The sequence below is a fragment of the Vombatus ursinus genome, unplaced genomic scaffold, assembly GCF_900497805.2.
Source record: "Vombatus ursinus unplaced genomic scaffold, bare-nosed wombat genome assembly UNPS02014959.1, whole genome shotgun sequence".
NCBI lineage: Eukaryota > Metazoa > Chordata > Mammalia > Diprotodontia > Vombatidae > Vombatus > Vombatus ursinus.
The window spans coordinates 1,776,421-1,794,075 of NW_020954737.1; the positions used below are offsets into that span (position 1 = coordinate 1,776,421).

Below are 17,655 nucleotides of genomic sequence, written 5' to 3' on the forward strand. Positions count from 1 at the left end.
TATATGACTGCAGTTTAAATACTTGAATACAGCTGTGTACTTAATAATCTTTTCTTCCTCAGGCTAAACATTTTCCTCAACCAGTTCTTGCATTGTTTGATCCCAGAGTCCTTCAGCAGCCTTGTCAGTTCTTTCTTATGGATTCACAAGTCAATTCTGTCAGACATTCAAAGAGCAATTCATTCTAAGTTATACAAACTGTAAAAGTAGCAAAAGAAAGAATCCTACCAAATTCCTTCATGACACAAATAAAGTCTTGAAACCTAAGGCCAGGAAGAGTCAAAACAAAGAACAAAAACTGTAGACTTGGGGCAACTAGGTGGCGCAGTAAATAGAGCACCAGGCCTGGAGTCAGGAGGACCTGAGTTCAAATCTGGCCTCAGACCAGACACTTGATACCGGCTGTGTAATTCTAGGCAAATTACTTAACCCCGATTGCCTCACCAAAAAAAAAGAAAAGAAAAAAAGAAAGAAAACTATAGACTCATATACCTAATGAACATTGATAAAAAATTTAAACTATTAACAAAGAGGCTATAGCAATATATTACAAAGATAATATACTGCGACTGCGTTGGATTTATACTAGGAATGCAGGGCAGGTTTAATATCAAGAAAACTCTAGACAGAATTGACCATGTTGAGAACAAGAACAACAAAAATTGTATTAATAGCAGCAGAAAAAGTTTTTGACAAAATAAACACCAATTTCTATTAAAAATTCTAGAAAACAAGGAACAAGTAGATCTTAATGTGGTAAATAGCATATATCTAAAACGAAGAGCCAGTATTACATAATAGGATAAAGTAGAGGGCTTTCCAATGAGATCATTGTGAAACAAGGATGTCTGTTGTTTAGATCTCATACTCTGCTACGAAGTTGTAATTATCAAAACAGTTTGGTACTCATTAAAAAATAGATCAGTTGGTGGAACAGATTAGGTACACAGCATACAGAAGCAAATGTACATAGTAGCCTAGTGTTTAATCAATTCAAAGATTGCAAATACCGAATCACTATTTGACAAGAAGTGGTGGGGAAACGGGACAGCAGTGTGGCAGAAGTTAAATTTTGACCAACACCTTCCACCTTATACCACGATAAGCACTAGAAATAGATATATATATAACCTAGACAGAAACGATCTCATTTAAACTATTAGCAGAACAACGAAGAAATTATCTTTTAGGTTTGTTGCCAACAGGAAAGTTCATGACTGAATACGGGATAGAGAGGGTCACAGAAGATGGATAATTTTGATCATATAAAAATTAAAATGTTTTAGCACAAACAAATCTAACACAGGTAAAATTAGAAGGGGAACAGTTAGCTGGGGAAAAATCTTTGCAGACAATTTCTTTGGTAAAAGTCTCATTTCCATGAGGGTGTCCCCAAAGTTGTAGTTTAGTTTGAAGCTTGCTTAAATTGTTAAACTTAAAGCTTAGACAAGTTTAAAGCTTAAGCATACTTAAAACTACACTAAGGCTTTGGGGACACCCTGTATAAGGAATTGGTTCAAATTTGTAAGAATAATTTGAGCCATTCTTTAATTGATATATGGTCAGAGGATATAAACAGGCAGTTCTCAAAGGAAGAAACTGAAGGTATTGATAGCCATATGAAAAAAAAATGCTCCAAATCATTAATAATTAGAGAAATACAAATTAAAGCGGCGCTGACATTCTGCCTCACAGCATCAAATTGGGAAAGCTGACAAGAAAAGCAAAATGACAGAAGTTTCAAGGGCTGTCTGAAAACTGGCACATTGATGTACTGCTGGTGGAGTTGTGACTTGGTCTAACCATTCTGGAAAGCAGTTTGCAATTATGCCCCCAGAGTTACTAAACTGCATACTCTTTAATCCAGTGATGCCATTATTACACTTAAACCCCAAAGAGTTTTTTAAAAAAAAAAAAAAAGAGGAAAAAGTCATATATATACAAAAAATTTATCTTTATTTTTCCTAAAACATAGTGCTGAGGCTTTAAGATAGTACTTCAGATGTTGACTCTGACAAGGACAGAATATTGTAGAACTGTTTTCTTCCTTTTTCTAGGTATTATGCCTCTCAGTGCAGTGTAATCTTTTTTGACTGCCATATCACTTTGTTGGTTCTGACTGAGTTTTCATTACAGTAAAAACCCCAGATCTTTGTCACAGGATATATTGTCTATCCATGCCTCCCTTCAATTTAGTTTTGAAGTTGATTTTCTTAAATCTAATTATAGGAGTTTATATTTGTCTCTGTTAATTTTATCATATTCCATTTCACTCATTGTTCTAAACTGTTGAGATCTGTTTGGATCCTGATTCTGTCTTACAGCGTGTTTGCTGCCCATCCTAGCTTTGTATGGTCTTTAAATTTGACAAGTATGGCTTTGTCCAAGTCTTATAAAAACATTAAACATCACAGCACTAAGGAAGGTGCCTGGGCACTCCATTAGATACTTCCCTCCAATTTGACATCAGTCCTATAATGAACATTCTTTGAGTCCAGTCATTTAACGAGTTTTGAATCCACTTAACTATATATATCATTTAGCCTATTTCTCTATATTATCCACAGGGATGACAGAAAACACTGTCAAATGTTTTATTGAAATCTCAGAATCCTATGTGTAATAATAGTATTAATATGCCACTTTAAGATTTGCAAAGTGCTTTACATATCTCATTTGATTGTCTATAGCAAAGGTGTCAAATACTGCCCTACATCCCCTGTTGCAGCCCAAATCAGGTTTAATTGTAATTGGGAAATATTTTTTAAAATAAATTAAAATAGGGGCAACTAGGTGGTACAGTGGATAGAGCACTAGCCCTGAAGTCAGGAAGAGCTGAGTTCAAATCTAGCCTCAGACTCTTATTAGCTGTGTGACCTTGGGCAGGTCACTTAACCCTGATTGCCTTGCAAGAAAATAAAAAAAGAATGAGACATACATTGGGGCAGCTAGGTGGTCCAGTAGATAGAGCACCAGCCCTGAAGTCAGGAGGATCTGAGTTCAAATCCAGCCTCAGACACTTGACACTTACTAGCTGTGTGACCCTGTGCAAGTCACTTAATTCCAATTGCCTCAAAAAAAAAATTAAAATACAATGGAACATGGATAAGGTTAATGTGTAGTTTTGTAAGTCCGTATATGATCCTGTTTTGAGTTTGATACCACTGATCTACAACATGACTTCATCAAAAGGAGGTCCTGCCAGGTTATTATTATTTTTTTGAAAAGGCGGTTTCTTTCTATCGTGAATTTTTAGATGAAGTGGTCACTTGTTTCCAAGGTTCCCATTATTTCTATTCCTTGTTAATCAGAATTGAGTACAGAATTGCTTTCTGCTTTTGAAGAGTTAAACTGTCATTAAGGCAAGCCACCAAATTGATCAGTTCTGCTTTTGGAAGAATGGGCCCTTTACCAGACATCTGCATAATTGGAATCCCCTGTCAGTAATACCATGCTTCCAGGTCAGATTTGTGATCTGCTTCCCCGACTCTTCATCCATTTCCTCCTTCCAGTCTGGTAGCTTCATGACAATCTTACTTCTCTTTCCTCACCCTTTTGATCCTCTGCTGCTTTGTCATGTTTCTCCCATCAGGTTCCTGAATTTCTTCGTGTGAAAGTATATTCTTAATAAATGATACTAACTTAGCAGTCCTTTTAATCTGTTCCTTTTTTTGTTTGTTTTTAGTTCTATTTTTAGGCAGTTGGGGTTAAGTGACTTGCCCAGGGTCATGCAGCTAGTAAGTGTCAAGTGTTTGTTCTGAGGCTGGATTTGAATTCAGGTCCTCTTGACATGAGGGCAGGTGCTCTATTCACTGCGCCACCTAGCTGCCCTGGTTCTGTTCCTTTTAAATAAGTTACTTCCTTCCTTTTAAATAAGTTATTTCCTTCCATTACAGTATTCCAGTTATAAGTCTAATAATCCTGTCAAATCTGTGAGGGTAAATTTGTCTCCCTGTTTATGTTTCATATTTTATATATTGGGAGATAGATATCTATGGTCATGGATTTTATTGCTGTTTTTTTTCCCTGGAGTATCATGTCCTGTGACTGAATTAGAGATTTGTTGTTCTGATATTTTTCTTCCTATGTTGTTACTGTCTAGGGTACTGATACCCTTTTCAACTTAAAGCCCTTTTTAATAGATTTTCAAGATATTAAGAAAATATATTTTTTAACCAGTTCTTGTTAAGTAAACCCCATTCCTGTGCATGATTTCATCATCCCTACATTTTAAATCATGGTTTAGAAATCCAAACACTGCTTCCCAACTCTGCTTTTTCCCCTGCCTTCAATTGGCAGTAATGATGTCTTCTGAGGTCATAAGTATTTTTCTTAGACTTCCATAATTCTTGGCAATGCTTTCTAGTTTCCTTCTGGTGTCATCATTTATCCTCGTATGCATCACGAGAAGTAGGTGCTGGTCATCATGTCTGACAGGCAACTGTAGGCACTGTCTGATGTATTTTGGATGCATGCTGCATGAAGACAGTAGCTCTTTCTGCTGTTGATGTCAGCATAAGCTTATGACAAATAACTGCCTCAGTATCCCTCATCACCAAATGATACTACTTTATATTATTCTGACCATTACTGTATGATCTCTCATGTGATGTCATCTTTTTATCTATATCCTCATTCCTTGGAGCAGAAGAAACTTCTTGCACTGTCCCTCCCTTTACAGGAATGAAAATTAAAAAGTATTCATTAAGTGTCTGCTATAGCAAAGCACTGTGCTTGGATGCAAATATAAAAATGATTGTCTCAAGATGCTGACTTTCTAATAGGGAGAGACAACACATACAGAAGGTTTCAGCTTCAAGTCAGAAAGGCCTCATGGTCCTTAGAGTTCAATGGCAAAACAGATGCATATTTAATGTCATTTTCACTGATTAGACAATGTGCCCTTCTGATATTGAACCATTTTAGAATGCCAAGGATTTAGTCTTTTTAATCCAATTGTAAGAATTACATTTATCCTTATTAAATTCTGTCTTATTAGATTTTGCCCAGTGATATGTACTCTTTTGCAATCATGTTGGCTCCTGACTCTGCTGTCAAAGGTTTTCTTTACTAATTTAATATGATTTATGTGTTTCATAAATATGCCATAAAGGGTCTTTTTTTCCCCAGTTCTCTATATATTATAGAAATGAGGCCTTTATCAGAAACATTGGCGGTAAAAATTGTTTCCCAGCTTTCTGCTTTCCTTCTAATCTTGGTTATATTGGTTTTGTTTGGGCAAAACCTTTTTAATATAATGTAATCAATTTTGCATTTGTAATCATTTTATATTTCACAATGTTCTCTATCTCTTGTTTGTTCATAAATTCTTCCCTTCTCCATAGATCTGACAGGTTAACTATTCCTTGCTCTCCTAATTTGCTTATGGTATCACCCTTTACGTCTAATTCATGTACCTGTTTCCACCTTATCTTGGTATAGAGTGTGAGATGTTGGTCTGTGCCTAGTTTCTGGAAAGGCCTTTTTTTTTTTTTTAAGGGAGGGGACAGGGATTAGGAAAGAAAGAGGGTAGTGATAGTGATGCAGAAAAGAAAAGAATGATGAGAACATTAATGAAGTATTTTAAAATGCACAGAAGAGAGCAGAAAGAGGTTCAGAGGAAACAGACAAATAGGACAGCTTTGGAATTAGTATTTTGGATTTATTATGTAATTAAAAGTAGACAAGTTCATAATGGGGACTCATGGTCTCATGTTCAGTTCTTTTTTTTTAGTTATTTGTTTATGTTGGTGTTGGTGTTTGCAAGGAACAGAATAATTAAAAAAGCATTTAATTAAGAATGTTAGTAAATTGGCTAGGTCAGAACTGCACAGGAGTGTTATAACATTTACAGTGTTGCAAGAAAGCCATGTGTTTTAGAGGGATTTGAGTTCTGTTGTGTTGTCAAGCATTCTAAGTGAAATTGGCTCCACCAGGGGAAAAATATCAATTTAACCTCTTTGTTGCTTTAGAATCTTGAATGAGACTAGGAAAGTCCTTTAATAAAGCAGTGAGTGAAGGGAATAGGATCTAAGAAAGAAGTTGGCACATTTGATCTCACAGATATTTCTTGGCGTATCTGTTGACTGCATGTATCTTACACGCTTTAAGAAATTCTTGGCAGGTGCTGTAGTCCAGAGATTTGAGATTTGAATGGCTATTCATATAAAATTGATGTCAAAATTATAAGTAACATGTGGCACCACAAGACAACATACTGGAGAGAGTAGAAAGCTCAAAACACTGTTTTTTTCCCTTTTAGTTAATTGTAAAGTAGAGTCATATTAGATTGTAAGCTTTTGGTGGGTAGGGATTGTATCTTACTCATCTTATTCTTCTTATTCTCCTTAGCACTTGGTGTGGTACGTCAATAAGTGTCTGTTGATTTCAAAACAAAACCCAAATCTCTCTGAGTAAGATTAGCCATTTTTAAAAAAATACTGAACAGCTCAGTAACCAAGGACAGATGCCTAGGTAGAAACCCCACTATGGACCTTTTAAGTTGATATTGACTCAGCAATAACTAATCTTTAGGTCTAACCATTGATTTATTTTTGAAAGATCAATCTATTTATACCACTAGGCCCTATTTCTTCATCTTTTCTGTAAGGATAGGATGAGAGACTTTATGAAATTCTTACATCCTCTAAACTCTAATTACAGGTATAAATAACCCCTCTTTGCTTCTTTACATCCTTTTTCATCTTCCCTTTCTCCTTGAAGTACCTCTTTCATTCTTTCAAAGAATGTTTTATTTTATTTTTTTAAGTTTTCATTTGTATCCTACAGAATGGAAATATGGTTCTTCAGCTTTTTCACTCTCTCTTCGGGATGGAGATTGACTTGCACTTGTGCCAGTATAAATACCCATTGGTATTGGCAATAACATAAACATATTCTCTATAGGGCATTCAAAATTCACCCTCTATATTGCTTGAAGCAAGAGGCATATTCTTCTTCTTCTCTCTCTCTTTTTTTTTTTTTTTTTTTTTTTTGCTTTTTTGGTGAGGCAGTTGGGGTTAAGTGACTTGCCCAGGGTCACACAGCTAGTAAGTGTCAAGTGTCTGAGGCCGAATTTGAACTCAGATCCTCCTGACTCCAGGGCCAGTGTTCTATCCGCCGCGCCACTCAACTGCCCCTTGCATATTCCTTTTGCTAACTCTTTTAGCTGACTGTTATGTGGCTAATTACTGGGACAAATACATAGATACTCATATCTTAGTTGCTGGGAGGACCCATGAGCAAAGCATAATTTATTTTGGGATGCTTTCTGCCTTTTCTGAAGATGGGGCACACTCTGCCCAGATATCTTTAATTGTCAGCATATTCCTGTTGTGTAGTAATGCAGACAAAAGCAGACAAAAACAAATTTACAAAGAGAAATCCAGTTATATATTTAGATTGGTCCCTCTCCCTTCCTTTTTTTTTTTCCCTTTTTGCCTTTGACTTCCAGCTAGACTGTGTCTCCACTTGGAAGAAAAGACTAAATTCATTCATTCATTCATTCATTCATTTATTTATTTTTAATTTTTTTTAAGGCAATTGGGGTTAAGTGACTTGCCCAGGGTCACACAGCCAGTAAATGTCAAGTATTTAGTCTGAGTCTGGATTTGAACTCAGGTTCTCCTGACTTCAGGGCCGGTGCTCTATCCACTGCACCACCTACGTGCCCCAAAAGTTATCGGTGCTCTTTTTTTTTTTTTGAATTAGGCAGTGGGGTTAAGTGACTTGCCCAGGGTCACACAGCTAGTAAGTGTTATGTGTCTGAGGCTGGATTTGAACTCGGGTCCTTCTGAATCCAGGGCCAGTGCTCTATCCACTACATCACCTAGCTGCCCCTAAATGTATTTAATAGAAAGCAAATGCAAGATAGAAGATGCAAGTAACATGTAAGTATGTATTTAGCAATTTGTTTAATTGGAGATACAAAAGATAAACGTATGGGAACAGAGAATTTGATCCATATGTAGAAATCTAGTTATCTAATTATAGCCACCCATCTTATTTTCACTTTGCTACTGATATCCCAGAATTTCCTTATATTTCCATATCTGCTAAGCTAGCTGATTCACCTTGACACAGATTTTCTCTTTGCTGATTCTGCAGAAAAGGAAATAGTATAGTTTATAAAAGAGTTGTGACACAGAGAGCTAACTGGGCAAATTTAGGCAGAATTCATTTTAGGATAAATAAAAATTGAAGAGTAGTAATAACTTCATATCTGCTTTAGCTGCTGTTCAGCATGAATAGTAGGTCAGTTGTTCAGAGGGATGGCTTTATATCCAAATGTGTCAGCTCCAATTTGGGAATGATTTTTTAAACTTTAAAAAGGTTAACTTATATGCCTTCATATAATGTATAGGAAATATTTGCTTGCTGACCAGGTCATTCATCCATATTTTTTAGTGTCTATCTCTTTTCTTTTTAATTTCTTAAAAAGAAGAGAGTAAAAAGAGTTTCTGAAATTATGCTACTTGGAAGTAAGAGCCAAGATCCAAAACCAGGACAGTTTTTAAAGCCCCTTCCAGGTCATTGTGACAGGAAAATGAAAGACAGGATTAAACCAGCATAACAAGCCTTTATCTGTGGTTGGGTCACCTTATCTGTAATTGTACTTTCTTGCTGTGTCTATGCTGAATACCTTTGTGACACTAGACCAAGTCCAAATTGAATTTGGCTTTAAGTAAATAAGATTTTGAATCTGAATTAAAATGTGACACATTGCCCAAAACTTGAAAATTCTACTTGCCAGATTGATCCTGTGAAAGAGAATATTTTTCTGTTTTGTAGATTCTTTTCTTTATTATCAGCAGCATATGGCTAATGTCTAATCTGTAACCATAGTCTGTTCAGCATGCAAAGGTAAATGGAATATAGGCCCTTATCTTCAAAGAGTTTAAAACATAGGAAGATAAGAAATATACATAAACAACAGTAGTAGAAATTAGAACATGATAAGAGCATAGGTGAGAGAAAAACAATTGCAATGAGAGTTCAGAGTTTTCTTCATTTGCCAGAGCATGGTGGACTCTGAAGTCTTGATTCTGTATTTGAATGTTTCTTGCATCTGTCATCATTTTCTTGTTGCCAGTGCTCCTGTCCTAGTATAATCCTCTTATCACCTAATATTCAAACTAGTACAGTAAGTGCTCCCAACAAATCTTTCTGTATCCAATGTCTTTCCTCTATAATCTATCCTTCACACCAAACTATATTAGTCTACATAGAATAACACTTTTTGTCATGCCATTTACCTGCTCGTGAAACTTCTGTTAACTTTTTACTTCCTAAAAGATGCAGTTTCATATGCCTTAGCCTTATAGTCAAGCCATGGAGTTTTGTCCCACATTTATCTCTCCTCATCAGACCTGCTGGTCTTCTCAGTCAGTCATTTTTTAGTTGTGTCTGACTCTTCATGACCCCATTTGAGGTTTCTTGGCAAAGATATTGGAGTGGTTTGCCATTTCTTTTTAGCTCATTTTACAGATGAGGAAACTGAGGCAAACAGGGTTAAGTGACTTGCTTAGGATCACACAACTAGTGTTTGAAGCCAGATTTGAACTGAGGAGAATGAGTCTAACTGTCTCCAGGCCTGCCTCTAGTCTAACTCTTAACTACTGTTCACGTAGCTGGGATGTATGGAGTGGTCAAAGAGGACTAGCACCTTTGGCATGAAGACTTACTTGAGCCTTTTTCAGGGCTGCTCATCCACCTGTGGTGTCCATTTGACACTCAACTCTCACCTAGTGAGCCATGAAGCTGTAGCATGTGCAGCAGCCATGCTCTGGTAAACTATCTTGGCAGATGGGCTAAACGGTTTGAGGGTAACTGACAGGTCTCAAACCTATTGGTAAGTTAGGAGGGGTGTCTACCTTAAGGATGTGAAGACCTTCTCCTGGTGGAATGGATGCATGAGAAAAATTTTCTTCCAACAGCCATGGAGGCAGCTGAAGCAGGTTCTGTGGAGCACTTAGAGCTTAGTCAGACATTGAAGATGCCAAGTTATCCACTGCATCCCAGGCCATTGCCAGTAATCCTGACTTTTGTCTTGCTACTATACTTGGATGACTGGAAGAGAGAACGAGGCTGATTACTTTGTGCAACTCTGCCTCATTTAAATCCAATTTGCCCACAAGTCAAGAGATTACCCCATGATGTCATTGTTCCTCTTTGAAAATGAAGGACAAACAACAATAACTAGTCTTTTCAGATATGCCCTGCACACATCATTTCACTCCCATCAGAATGTACTTCTCTGTTCTTTCTGTTTCTTACCCATCCTTCAAAGCCTAGCTCAAGACCTTTTTCTTTTGTGAAGTTCCTCCTGACCACCCCAGGCCATAATGATCCCCCTTTCTCCCAAACTCCTTTATAGTACTTATTTTCACCCATTTGCCACTTATATACTGTTTTGTCTTACTACATTTTTATATATGTACAGTAGTCCTTCTTAGCCTGAAGTTTCTTGAGAACAGGAACAATTTCTTAAATTTTTTTCCCCCTCCTACCAGGCTCCTAACATTATTTTACAAATAGCAGATGCTTCACTTTTGTGTACTCCACAAAAGTCCTTCATTTTTTCATGGTGGTGTGGAGATTTAGGTTCTCAATGACAATGCCAGTGGAGCCAAGCTCTAGTCAATCTGCCAAGCTGTAAAAGCTTCAAATATATTTCCTATAATATCCTGTGTTTGCTATCTGATGACCAGCCTAAGTGTGGAGAGGCTCATCACCAGTGGGATGCCCACAAGGTGATGAATTCTTTGGCTCTGGAAACCCATAAAAGTGCAGCACTTCCACAGTGATTGTAGGAGAATGGCAGAAAAGAATTTAGATCATCTAAACATTAGCATAACTCTTGGCATTCTAAATGTCAGATCCTTATCCAACCACCAAGTTGACATCCTGCTAGAAGAGCTGCATGATATGAACACTGACATCCTAACATGATGAAAAGAGAAGACATAAATACATTTCAACAAAAGCAAAGGATGGCTTAGAGATTTGTTTGGAGAAGCAAATAAAATTGATTGAGTTGATTTCATCATGTGCACAAAGGCAGCTAGGAACATCATTTCATGAAGCACTTGGTCATCTTGTATTAAAGTACTTATAATGAATATAAGCAAAAAGCCCACCATTGAAAATAATTATAGTTATATGCTAAGATCTATTGTAAAGGATGAAGAATAGAAAAAATCCTTTAAAGACAAAATCCTTCAAGCCAAATCAACATAAACCTTGATATTTGGTGACTTCTATTTGAAGGTGGGCCCAGAGGAGAGTGATTAAAAATATTTTGGAAAATGTGATTTAGGATTAAGAATAGCCAAAGCCATTCAGACTAGGCTATCTTATGCCCATATATCTGGAATACTATCTTCACGTAGAAAGTTGAAAGACACTGGGCATGAAGTCACCAAGCAACATCACCAAAAAAATGAAACTGATTAAATCTTTTTTTAAAATAAATTTATTTTTAGTTTTCAACATTCATTTCATAAGATTTTGAGTTCTAAATTTTTCCCCCTCCCCAAGACGGCATGCAATCTGATATAGGCTATACGTGTGCAATCATATTAAACATTTCCACATTAGTCATGTTGTGAAAGAAGAATCAGAGCAAAAGGGAAAAATCATGAGAACGAAAAGACAAAAAACAACAAAAAAAGACAAAGTAGTATGTTTCGCTCTGTGTTCAGACTCCATAGTTCTCTCTCTGGATGTGGATAGCATTTTCCATCATGAGTCTTTTGGAGTTGTCTTAGATCTTTGCGTTGCTGAGAAGAGCAAAGTCTGACAAAGTTGGTCATTGCACAATGTTGCTGTTACTGTGTACAGTGTTCTGGTTCTCTGCTCAGTCCACTGAGCATCAAACTGATTAAATCTTAACAAGAAATGACTGGTTACTAATATAGGAGTAATTTCAGAGTCATCTGTCGGTGAGCAGTCATACCACCTTGTTGCTAGAACTAAGACAAAAATCAATGCTAAATTAGAGAAAAGTATAAAGATGAGAAGAAATTGTATACAGTTGCCTGAGCTCCAACTCCTCCTATTCACATGAGCTGTTGATATCAAAAAATGGGAAATGAATAAAGGAATAATTATAGATCACATTGATATAGTGCTTTAAGGTAACCAAAGCATTTTAAGTATATTATTGCCTTTATTGCTTTGATCCTCATAACAACCAAAAGATAGGTGCACTTGTTAGCCCCATTTTACAGATCAAAAAACTGAGGCTTATGGAAGTTAAGTTAATTTGACTATAATCACATAACCAGTATAAATGCCTTAGGATTTTAATGTAAGTCTTAATGCTTCCAAGTCCAGCATTCTTTCCACTATATCATATTATCTCTTCAAGCCAAGGGCAACATTTGTTTAGAACATATACTCCTCTGAAAAGGCAGTGATCATCACTATACTTAACTGATGTAAAGGATTGACCACAAAGAATAGGCCTAGAGATTCCAGCAATTTTCCTAGCTAGCAAATACTCGACCTCCTTGCTAAGTAGATAGACAGGAAGCCAAGGCCAATACTGATCTTTATTCTGGCTTTTTTTCTGGGATCAGGGAATCACTGGGATAGGGATAGCTTGGCAAAATCCTTGTTTATATTTGGATACTTCACATTCCTCAGAGTGGTTTGCAATGCTTTGGTGAAGCTCCTAGAGTCTATTCACCACTTTGGTGGCTCTCTGGATTTGCTTGCAATACTTTTTCTTGAGCAATCCAGGTAGGAAAGTAACAAAAGGGCAGTTGGGGGCCTTACCATTTCTCTCTACTTCAGAATAAACCCCTGGGGGTGCCTTTACGGCTCCTAAATCTGACTAACTCAGAACTGTATCTCTGGAGTCATTTCAGGATTTGGGTCTCAGGAGAGTTGTGAGAAGCAGGTCCAGAAAGAAGTAGATGACAGAGGGTGAGATGTAGTACATGGGAAACTGGCTCATAAGACTCATTGTCTGTGACAGCAAACCACATGTGATGATAGCTTAACTTCATTTATTTCATTGTGGCTTATGAAGCAACGAAATCTGTTAGATGACCTCTTTTTGCCTCTCGTCTGTAACTTACCTAGAAGGATAAACTTGGGCTGTTAATTGTTAGTGGTTTGCATTGGGAATGGTAAATTGAAGCCTGACTCAATTACATTTCCTTTGATTAAAGCTGAAGGAATTAAAGAATCTACAGCAGCAATACCTGCAGATTAACCAAGAGAACACTGAACTCCGTCTGCTGAAGGTTCAACTTCAGGAGTATCAGGAACAGACAAATAAGTATCAGTCTCTCCAGGAACAACTAAAGCAGGAAAATCTTTCTTGTCAACAGGAACTACAACACCTCAGGTAAGGTAATTTTTTTCTTACAGAGAAGTGTTATTTTTATGCTCCTCCACATACACCCCAATAATCTTCCCTTTGTAATAAATCCATTAGTAATTGTTTGGTGTTGGGGTAGCTAGTTGGCATAGTGGATAGAGCTCCAGCCTTGGAGTCAGGAGGGCCTGAGTTCAAATCTGGCCTCAGACACTTGACACTTACTAGCTGTGTGACCCTGGGCAAGTCACTTAACCCCGATTGCCTCACCAAAAAAAAAAATTGTTTGGTGTTATGTGCGTGGCAGAAAAAAAGAGATGTGTCTCCATTAGTCCTTTGTGGTTTCTTAATCTCATCTCTGACAAAGGCCATCAGAACAAAAGAGAAATCCTGAAGCAAAATGACCCCATCAACATCGTGTGAAAATTCTCTGTTCTTGTTGGTGCAGCGTTTTTGTTGGGCTCTCACACATTTAGTTTGAGGTGATGAATATGTCATGTAGTGATGTTTCTGCGTAGACTTTAGGCAAACTTTACAAAGCAAATGTTTTCTGATGTGAATTTTTACCAGGAGATACTTTATTCTGAGAAACACACCTACTTGTACCAACCTCTGGAGTTTCCTTAGATAACTGAAAACATGTCTTTGGTGAAAAGATGAAGTTCAAAGTTAAGATTCAGATCAGCATGAAGAGTTGCACTTAAAATGGCAGAGGGCGTTCTTCTTCCTGGGAACCCATCTGTCTTTGGCCTGTTGTTTCAGAGTCTGATCTTTAGTGACTCCCAGGTAGTTCCACTGTGACTGCATTATTTTCTTTTTTCCCCAACTGTATTATTTTTGTCTATTGAGATGTGCTTATTGTCCCACCATGATCTTTGTGATTGCTTTAAGAGATTAGACTATTCTCAGGATAGTCTTTCTTGTACAGCCCTGAATTTCTTGGTCTCCACAGATCATAGTAGAGAATGGTATGAGGTGGATAGAACACCAGCCCTGGGGTCAAGAGGACCCCATCCTGCCTCAGACACGTAACACTTACTAGCTGTGTGACCCTGGGCAAGTCACTTAACCCCAGTTGCCTCACTGAAAAAAAAAATGCTTAGAGAATAGTATGACAATCATATCAAGTCATTCTTTTGTTGTCTCCCCAGTTACCTTAAGTGTACCTTCGACTAGAGAACTTTAGGGTTGGGCCAGCTAGGGAGTATCTGAGGTCATGTTCAAGCCAACATCCTCTTGTTTTCCTTAGAAAGACCTGAAAATCTCTGTGTGTGTGGCTTTTTTCCCTTTTTCTTCTTTGACCTCTTCATAGGCACCACCTCACCCAGGTCCTCAGACTTTGGGGCTAAATGGCATAACTCTATAGTTGTATGCTTCCAAAACTGCTTCCTTCTGTCCTCCAAAATTTCTTCCAAATCTTTTTTTTTTCCTAATTCAGAGAAGTTAGAGCTGCTTATTCCATCAGCCTTCTGATCCCTTTCCCAAGGGCAATTGTGGGAAAAGTGTTAGATCTGGAGTCAGAGGCCCTGAGGTGAAGTCCCCTCTGCAGTTTATTACCTGTGCAACTTTGGGCAAGTCGCTTAATCTCTCTGTTCTTCAGTTTCCTTGTGGTATAATGGAAGGATCGTTGGCTTTAGAATTAGAAGACCTGGTTTCAGATTCTGCCTTCACCACTTACTAATTGTGTGACCATGGGCAAATCACTTAACCTCCCTGATCCTCAAGTTTTCTTCTCTGTGAAAGGAGGGGTTTGAGTTTTTGATCATGTGATCTGTCAAATAAGGGGCTTGGGCTATAGAAGAGCTTTTCAGTCCCTTTCATTTCTCTCATCCTGATTCTGTGAATCCATTACCAGCCTCTCCTCATTGGTTATGACTAATGATTTACCTGATTGTCTTTCATCAGGTTCTGTGTTCGTTATATCTTTAGTGGAGAGAATCAAGATGGCATATTGGGTAGAGAGCCAGGTCAGAATCAAGATAATGTAGGTGCAAATCTTGCCCCAACATATCCTGGCATTGTGACCCTAGACAAGAATCTTAACTCTCAGTGTCCTGGGCAAGTAACTTTAAGACTGTAAGTTGCACAACAGTTGCTGATCTGCATTGATAGAGGAAGTTTCCTCATTCAGTAGTTCCCTACACCAATGAAATCATAGGTATACTTTAGTTGATAAATGAGGCAGCCCCTCCCCAAGGCAGGAATCCAATTTGTCCTTTGGTACATGTAGTCTTCATTGAGGGTTTCATTCTCTGCCACAACCACTTCACCAGTGCTATCACCTGAACACTAAAAAATGGCAACTAGTGTTCATTTTTCTCCCCTTCCCTTTCTCTCTGAGTAATTACATACACAAATCTCTTGTAGATTAGGTGTGGGAAGGTGCTTTTTTTGTCATCGTGTAATGAAATTAGTTAAAACCTTGTTTGGTTTCTGTTCTAAAATTTTTACTTCTGTCTATAAAGCTGTTTGGTTTTGACTTAAGGCGTTTCTAAAGCGAAGTAGATCCATTAACCAATAAGTGCTTGTGTGTGTGAAGAAGGGTAGTTTAGAGGAACTGTTGTACTAAACTTCCAAAGGAAAGAAAAGGGTAAAACAAAAATAATTCAAGAAAAGCCTTCCATGAATGGCAGCTCTAGGTGGTGTAGTGGATAGAGTGCTGGTCCTGAGTTTAAATCCAGCCTCTGACACTTATTAGCTGTATGATCCTGGATAAGTCACTTGGACGCTCTCTGCTTCAGTTTCCTCAGCTGTAAAATGGGGATAATAATAACAGTTACCTTTCAGGATTGTAATGAGCATCAAGTGAGATAACATTTATAAAGTATTTAGCATAGTGCCTGGCACATAACTATATAAATGTTAGCCATTATTATTATTATTATCATCATCATCATTATCATAAGATTTGATACTCTTGGAAATAAGGGAATGTTGGTTTTATTTGGCATGAGTTTTTCAGAGTATAAGATTTAGGACTGGAGAAATATGGCAGAGAGGCAGAGATAGAGAGATAGAGCACTGATTAAGCAGTTATTGTATTGTATATATTGTATTAGCAATTATGCTAAGCATTAGGGCTACAAATATAAGCAAGCAAGACAGTCCACGCTCTCTAAGACCTTGTGTTCTTTTTTCTTTAATTAAAAAAAATTCTAGCGTGACATAACAGGAAAATTAAAAATGCTGGAGATGTGGGAAAATTGGAACACTAATGCCTTGTTGGTGGAGTTGTGAACTGATCCAACCATTCTGGAGGGCAATTTGGAACTATGCCCAAAGGGCTATAAAAATGTGCATACTCTTTGACCCAGCAATACCACTTCTAGGTCTGTATCTCAAAGAGCCCATACAAATGGGAAAAGGACCCTTATGCACAAAAATATTTATGGCAGTTCTTTCTGTGGTGGCAAAGGATTTGAAATTGAAGGGATGCCCATCAATTGGGGAATGGCTGAACAAGTTGTGGTATATGAATATAATGGGATACTATTGTGCTATAAGAAATGATGAGCAGGCCGACTTCAGAAAAACCTGGAAAGACTTGAATGAACTGATGCTGAGTGAAGTGAGCAGAACCAGGAGAATATTGTACATAGTAATAGCCACAATGTGCGATGACTGACTTTGATAGACTTAGTCCTACTCAGCAGTTCAAGGATCTAAGATGACTCCAAAGGACTCATGATGGAAAATGTCCACATCCAGAAAAAGAACTATGGAGTCAGAATGCAGATTGAAGCAAATTATTTGCTCTCTCTTTTTTCTTTTTTTGTTTGTTTCTTCTTTCTCGTGGTTTCTCCCATAGGTTCTAATTCTTCTTTACAACATGACTAATGTGAACATAGGTTCAACATGAGTTTATTGGTAGAGCTTATATCAAATTGCATGCCGAATTGGAGTGGGGGGAGGGGAGAGATAGAGGGAAAATTTGGAATTGCAAAATCTCATGGAAGTGAATGTTGAAAACTAAAAATAAATACATTTAATTAATTTTTTTTATTTTATAAGCATTTTCTCTCCCTCCCCCCCATTCACCTAGTAAAAAAGAAAAAGAAACCCCTCATAACAAATATGCATAGTCTAGCAAAAGAAATTCTCACATTGGTCATATCCAAAAATGTATGTCTCATTCTGCTTTTGAAATCCATCACCTCTTTGGCAGGAAGTGAGTAATGTGCTTCATCTTCAATACTTTGGAGTCATGGTTATTCGTTGGTGAGAGTTCTAAATCTTTTAAAGTTTTTTTTTTAAAATATCATTTTTCATTGTATATAATGTTTTTCCAGTTCTGCTTTGCTTACTCTTTGTTTATAAAAGTTTTCTAG

The 17,655-nt window shown here is 37.3% G+C and overlaps 1 protein-coding gene across 4 annotated transcripts in view; it reads left to right on the forward strand.

Annotated features, from left to right (window-relative positions):
- Positions 1-17,655, forward strand: part of GOLGB1 (golgin B1) — a 79,947-nt gene that overhangs the window by 50,141 nt on the left and 12,151 nt on the right. For all 4 annotated transcript variants that reach the window (XM_027845287.1, XM_027845288.1, XM_027845289.1 and 1 more), the window contains one exon: positions 13,179-13,357. In XM_027845287.1, the coding sequence (XP_027701088.1) occupies positions 13,179-13,357 (179 nt within the window). The remainder of the gene's footprint in view (positions 1-13,178; positions 13,358-17,655) is intronic.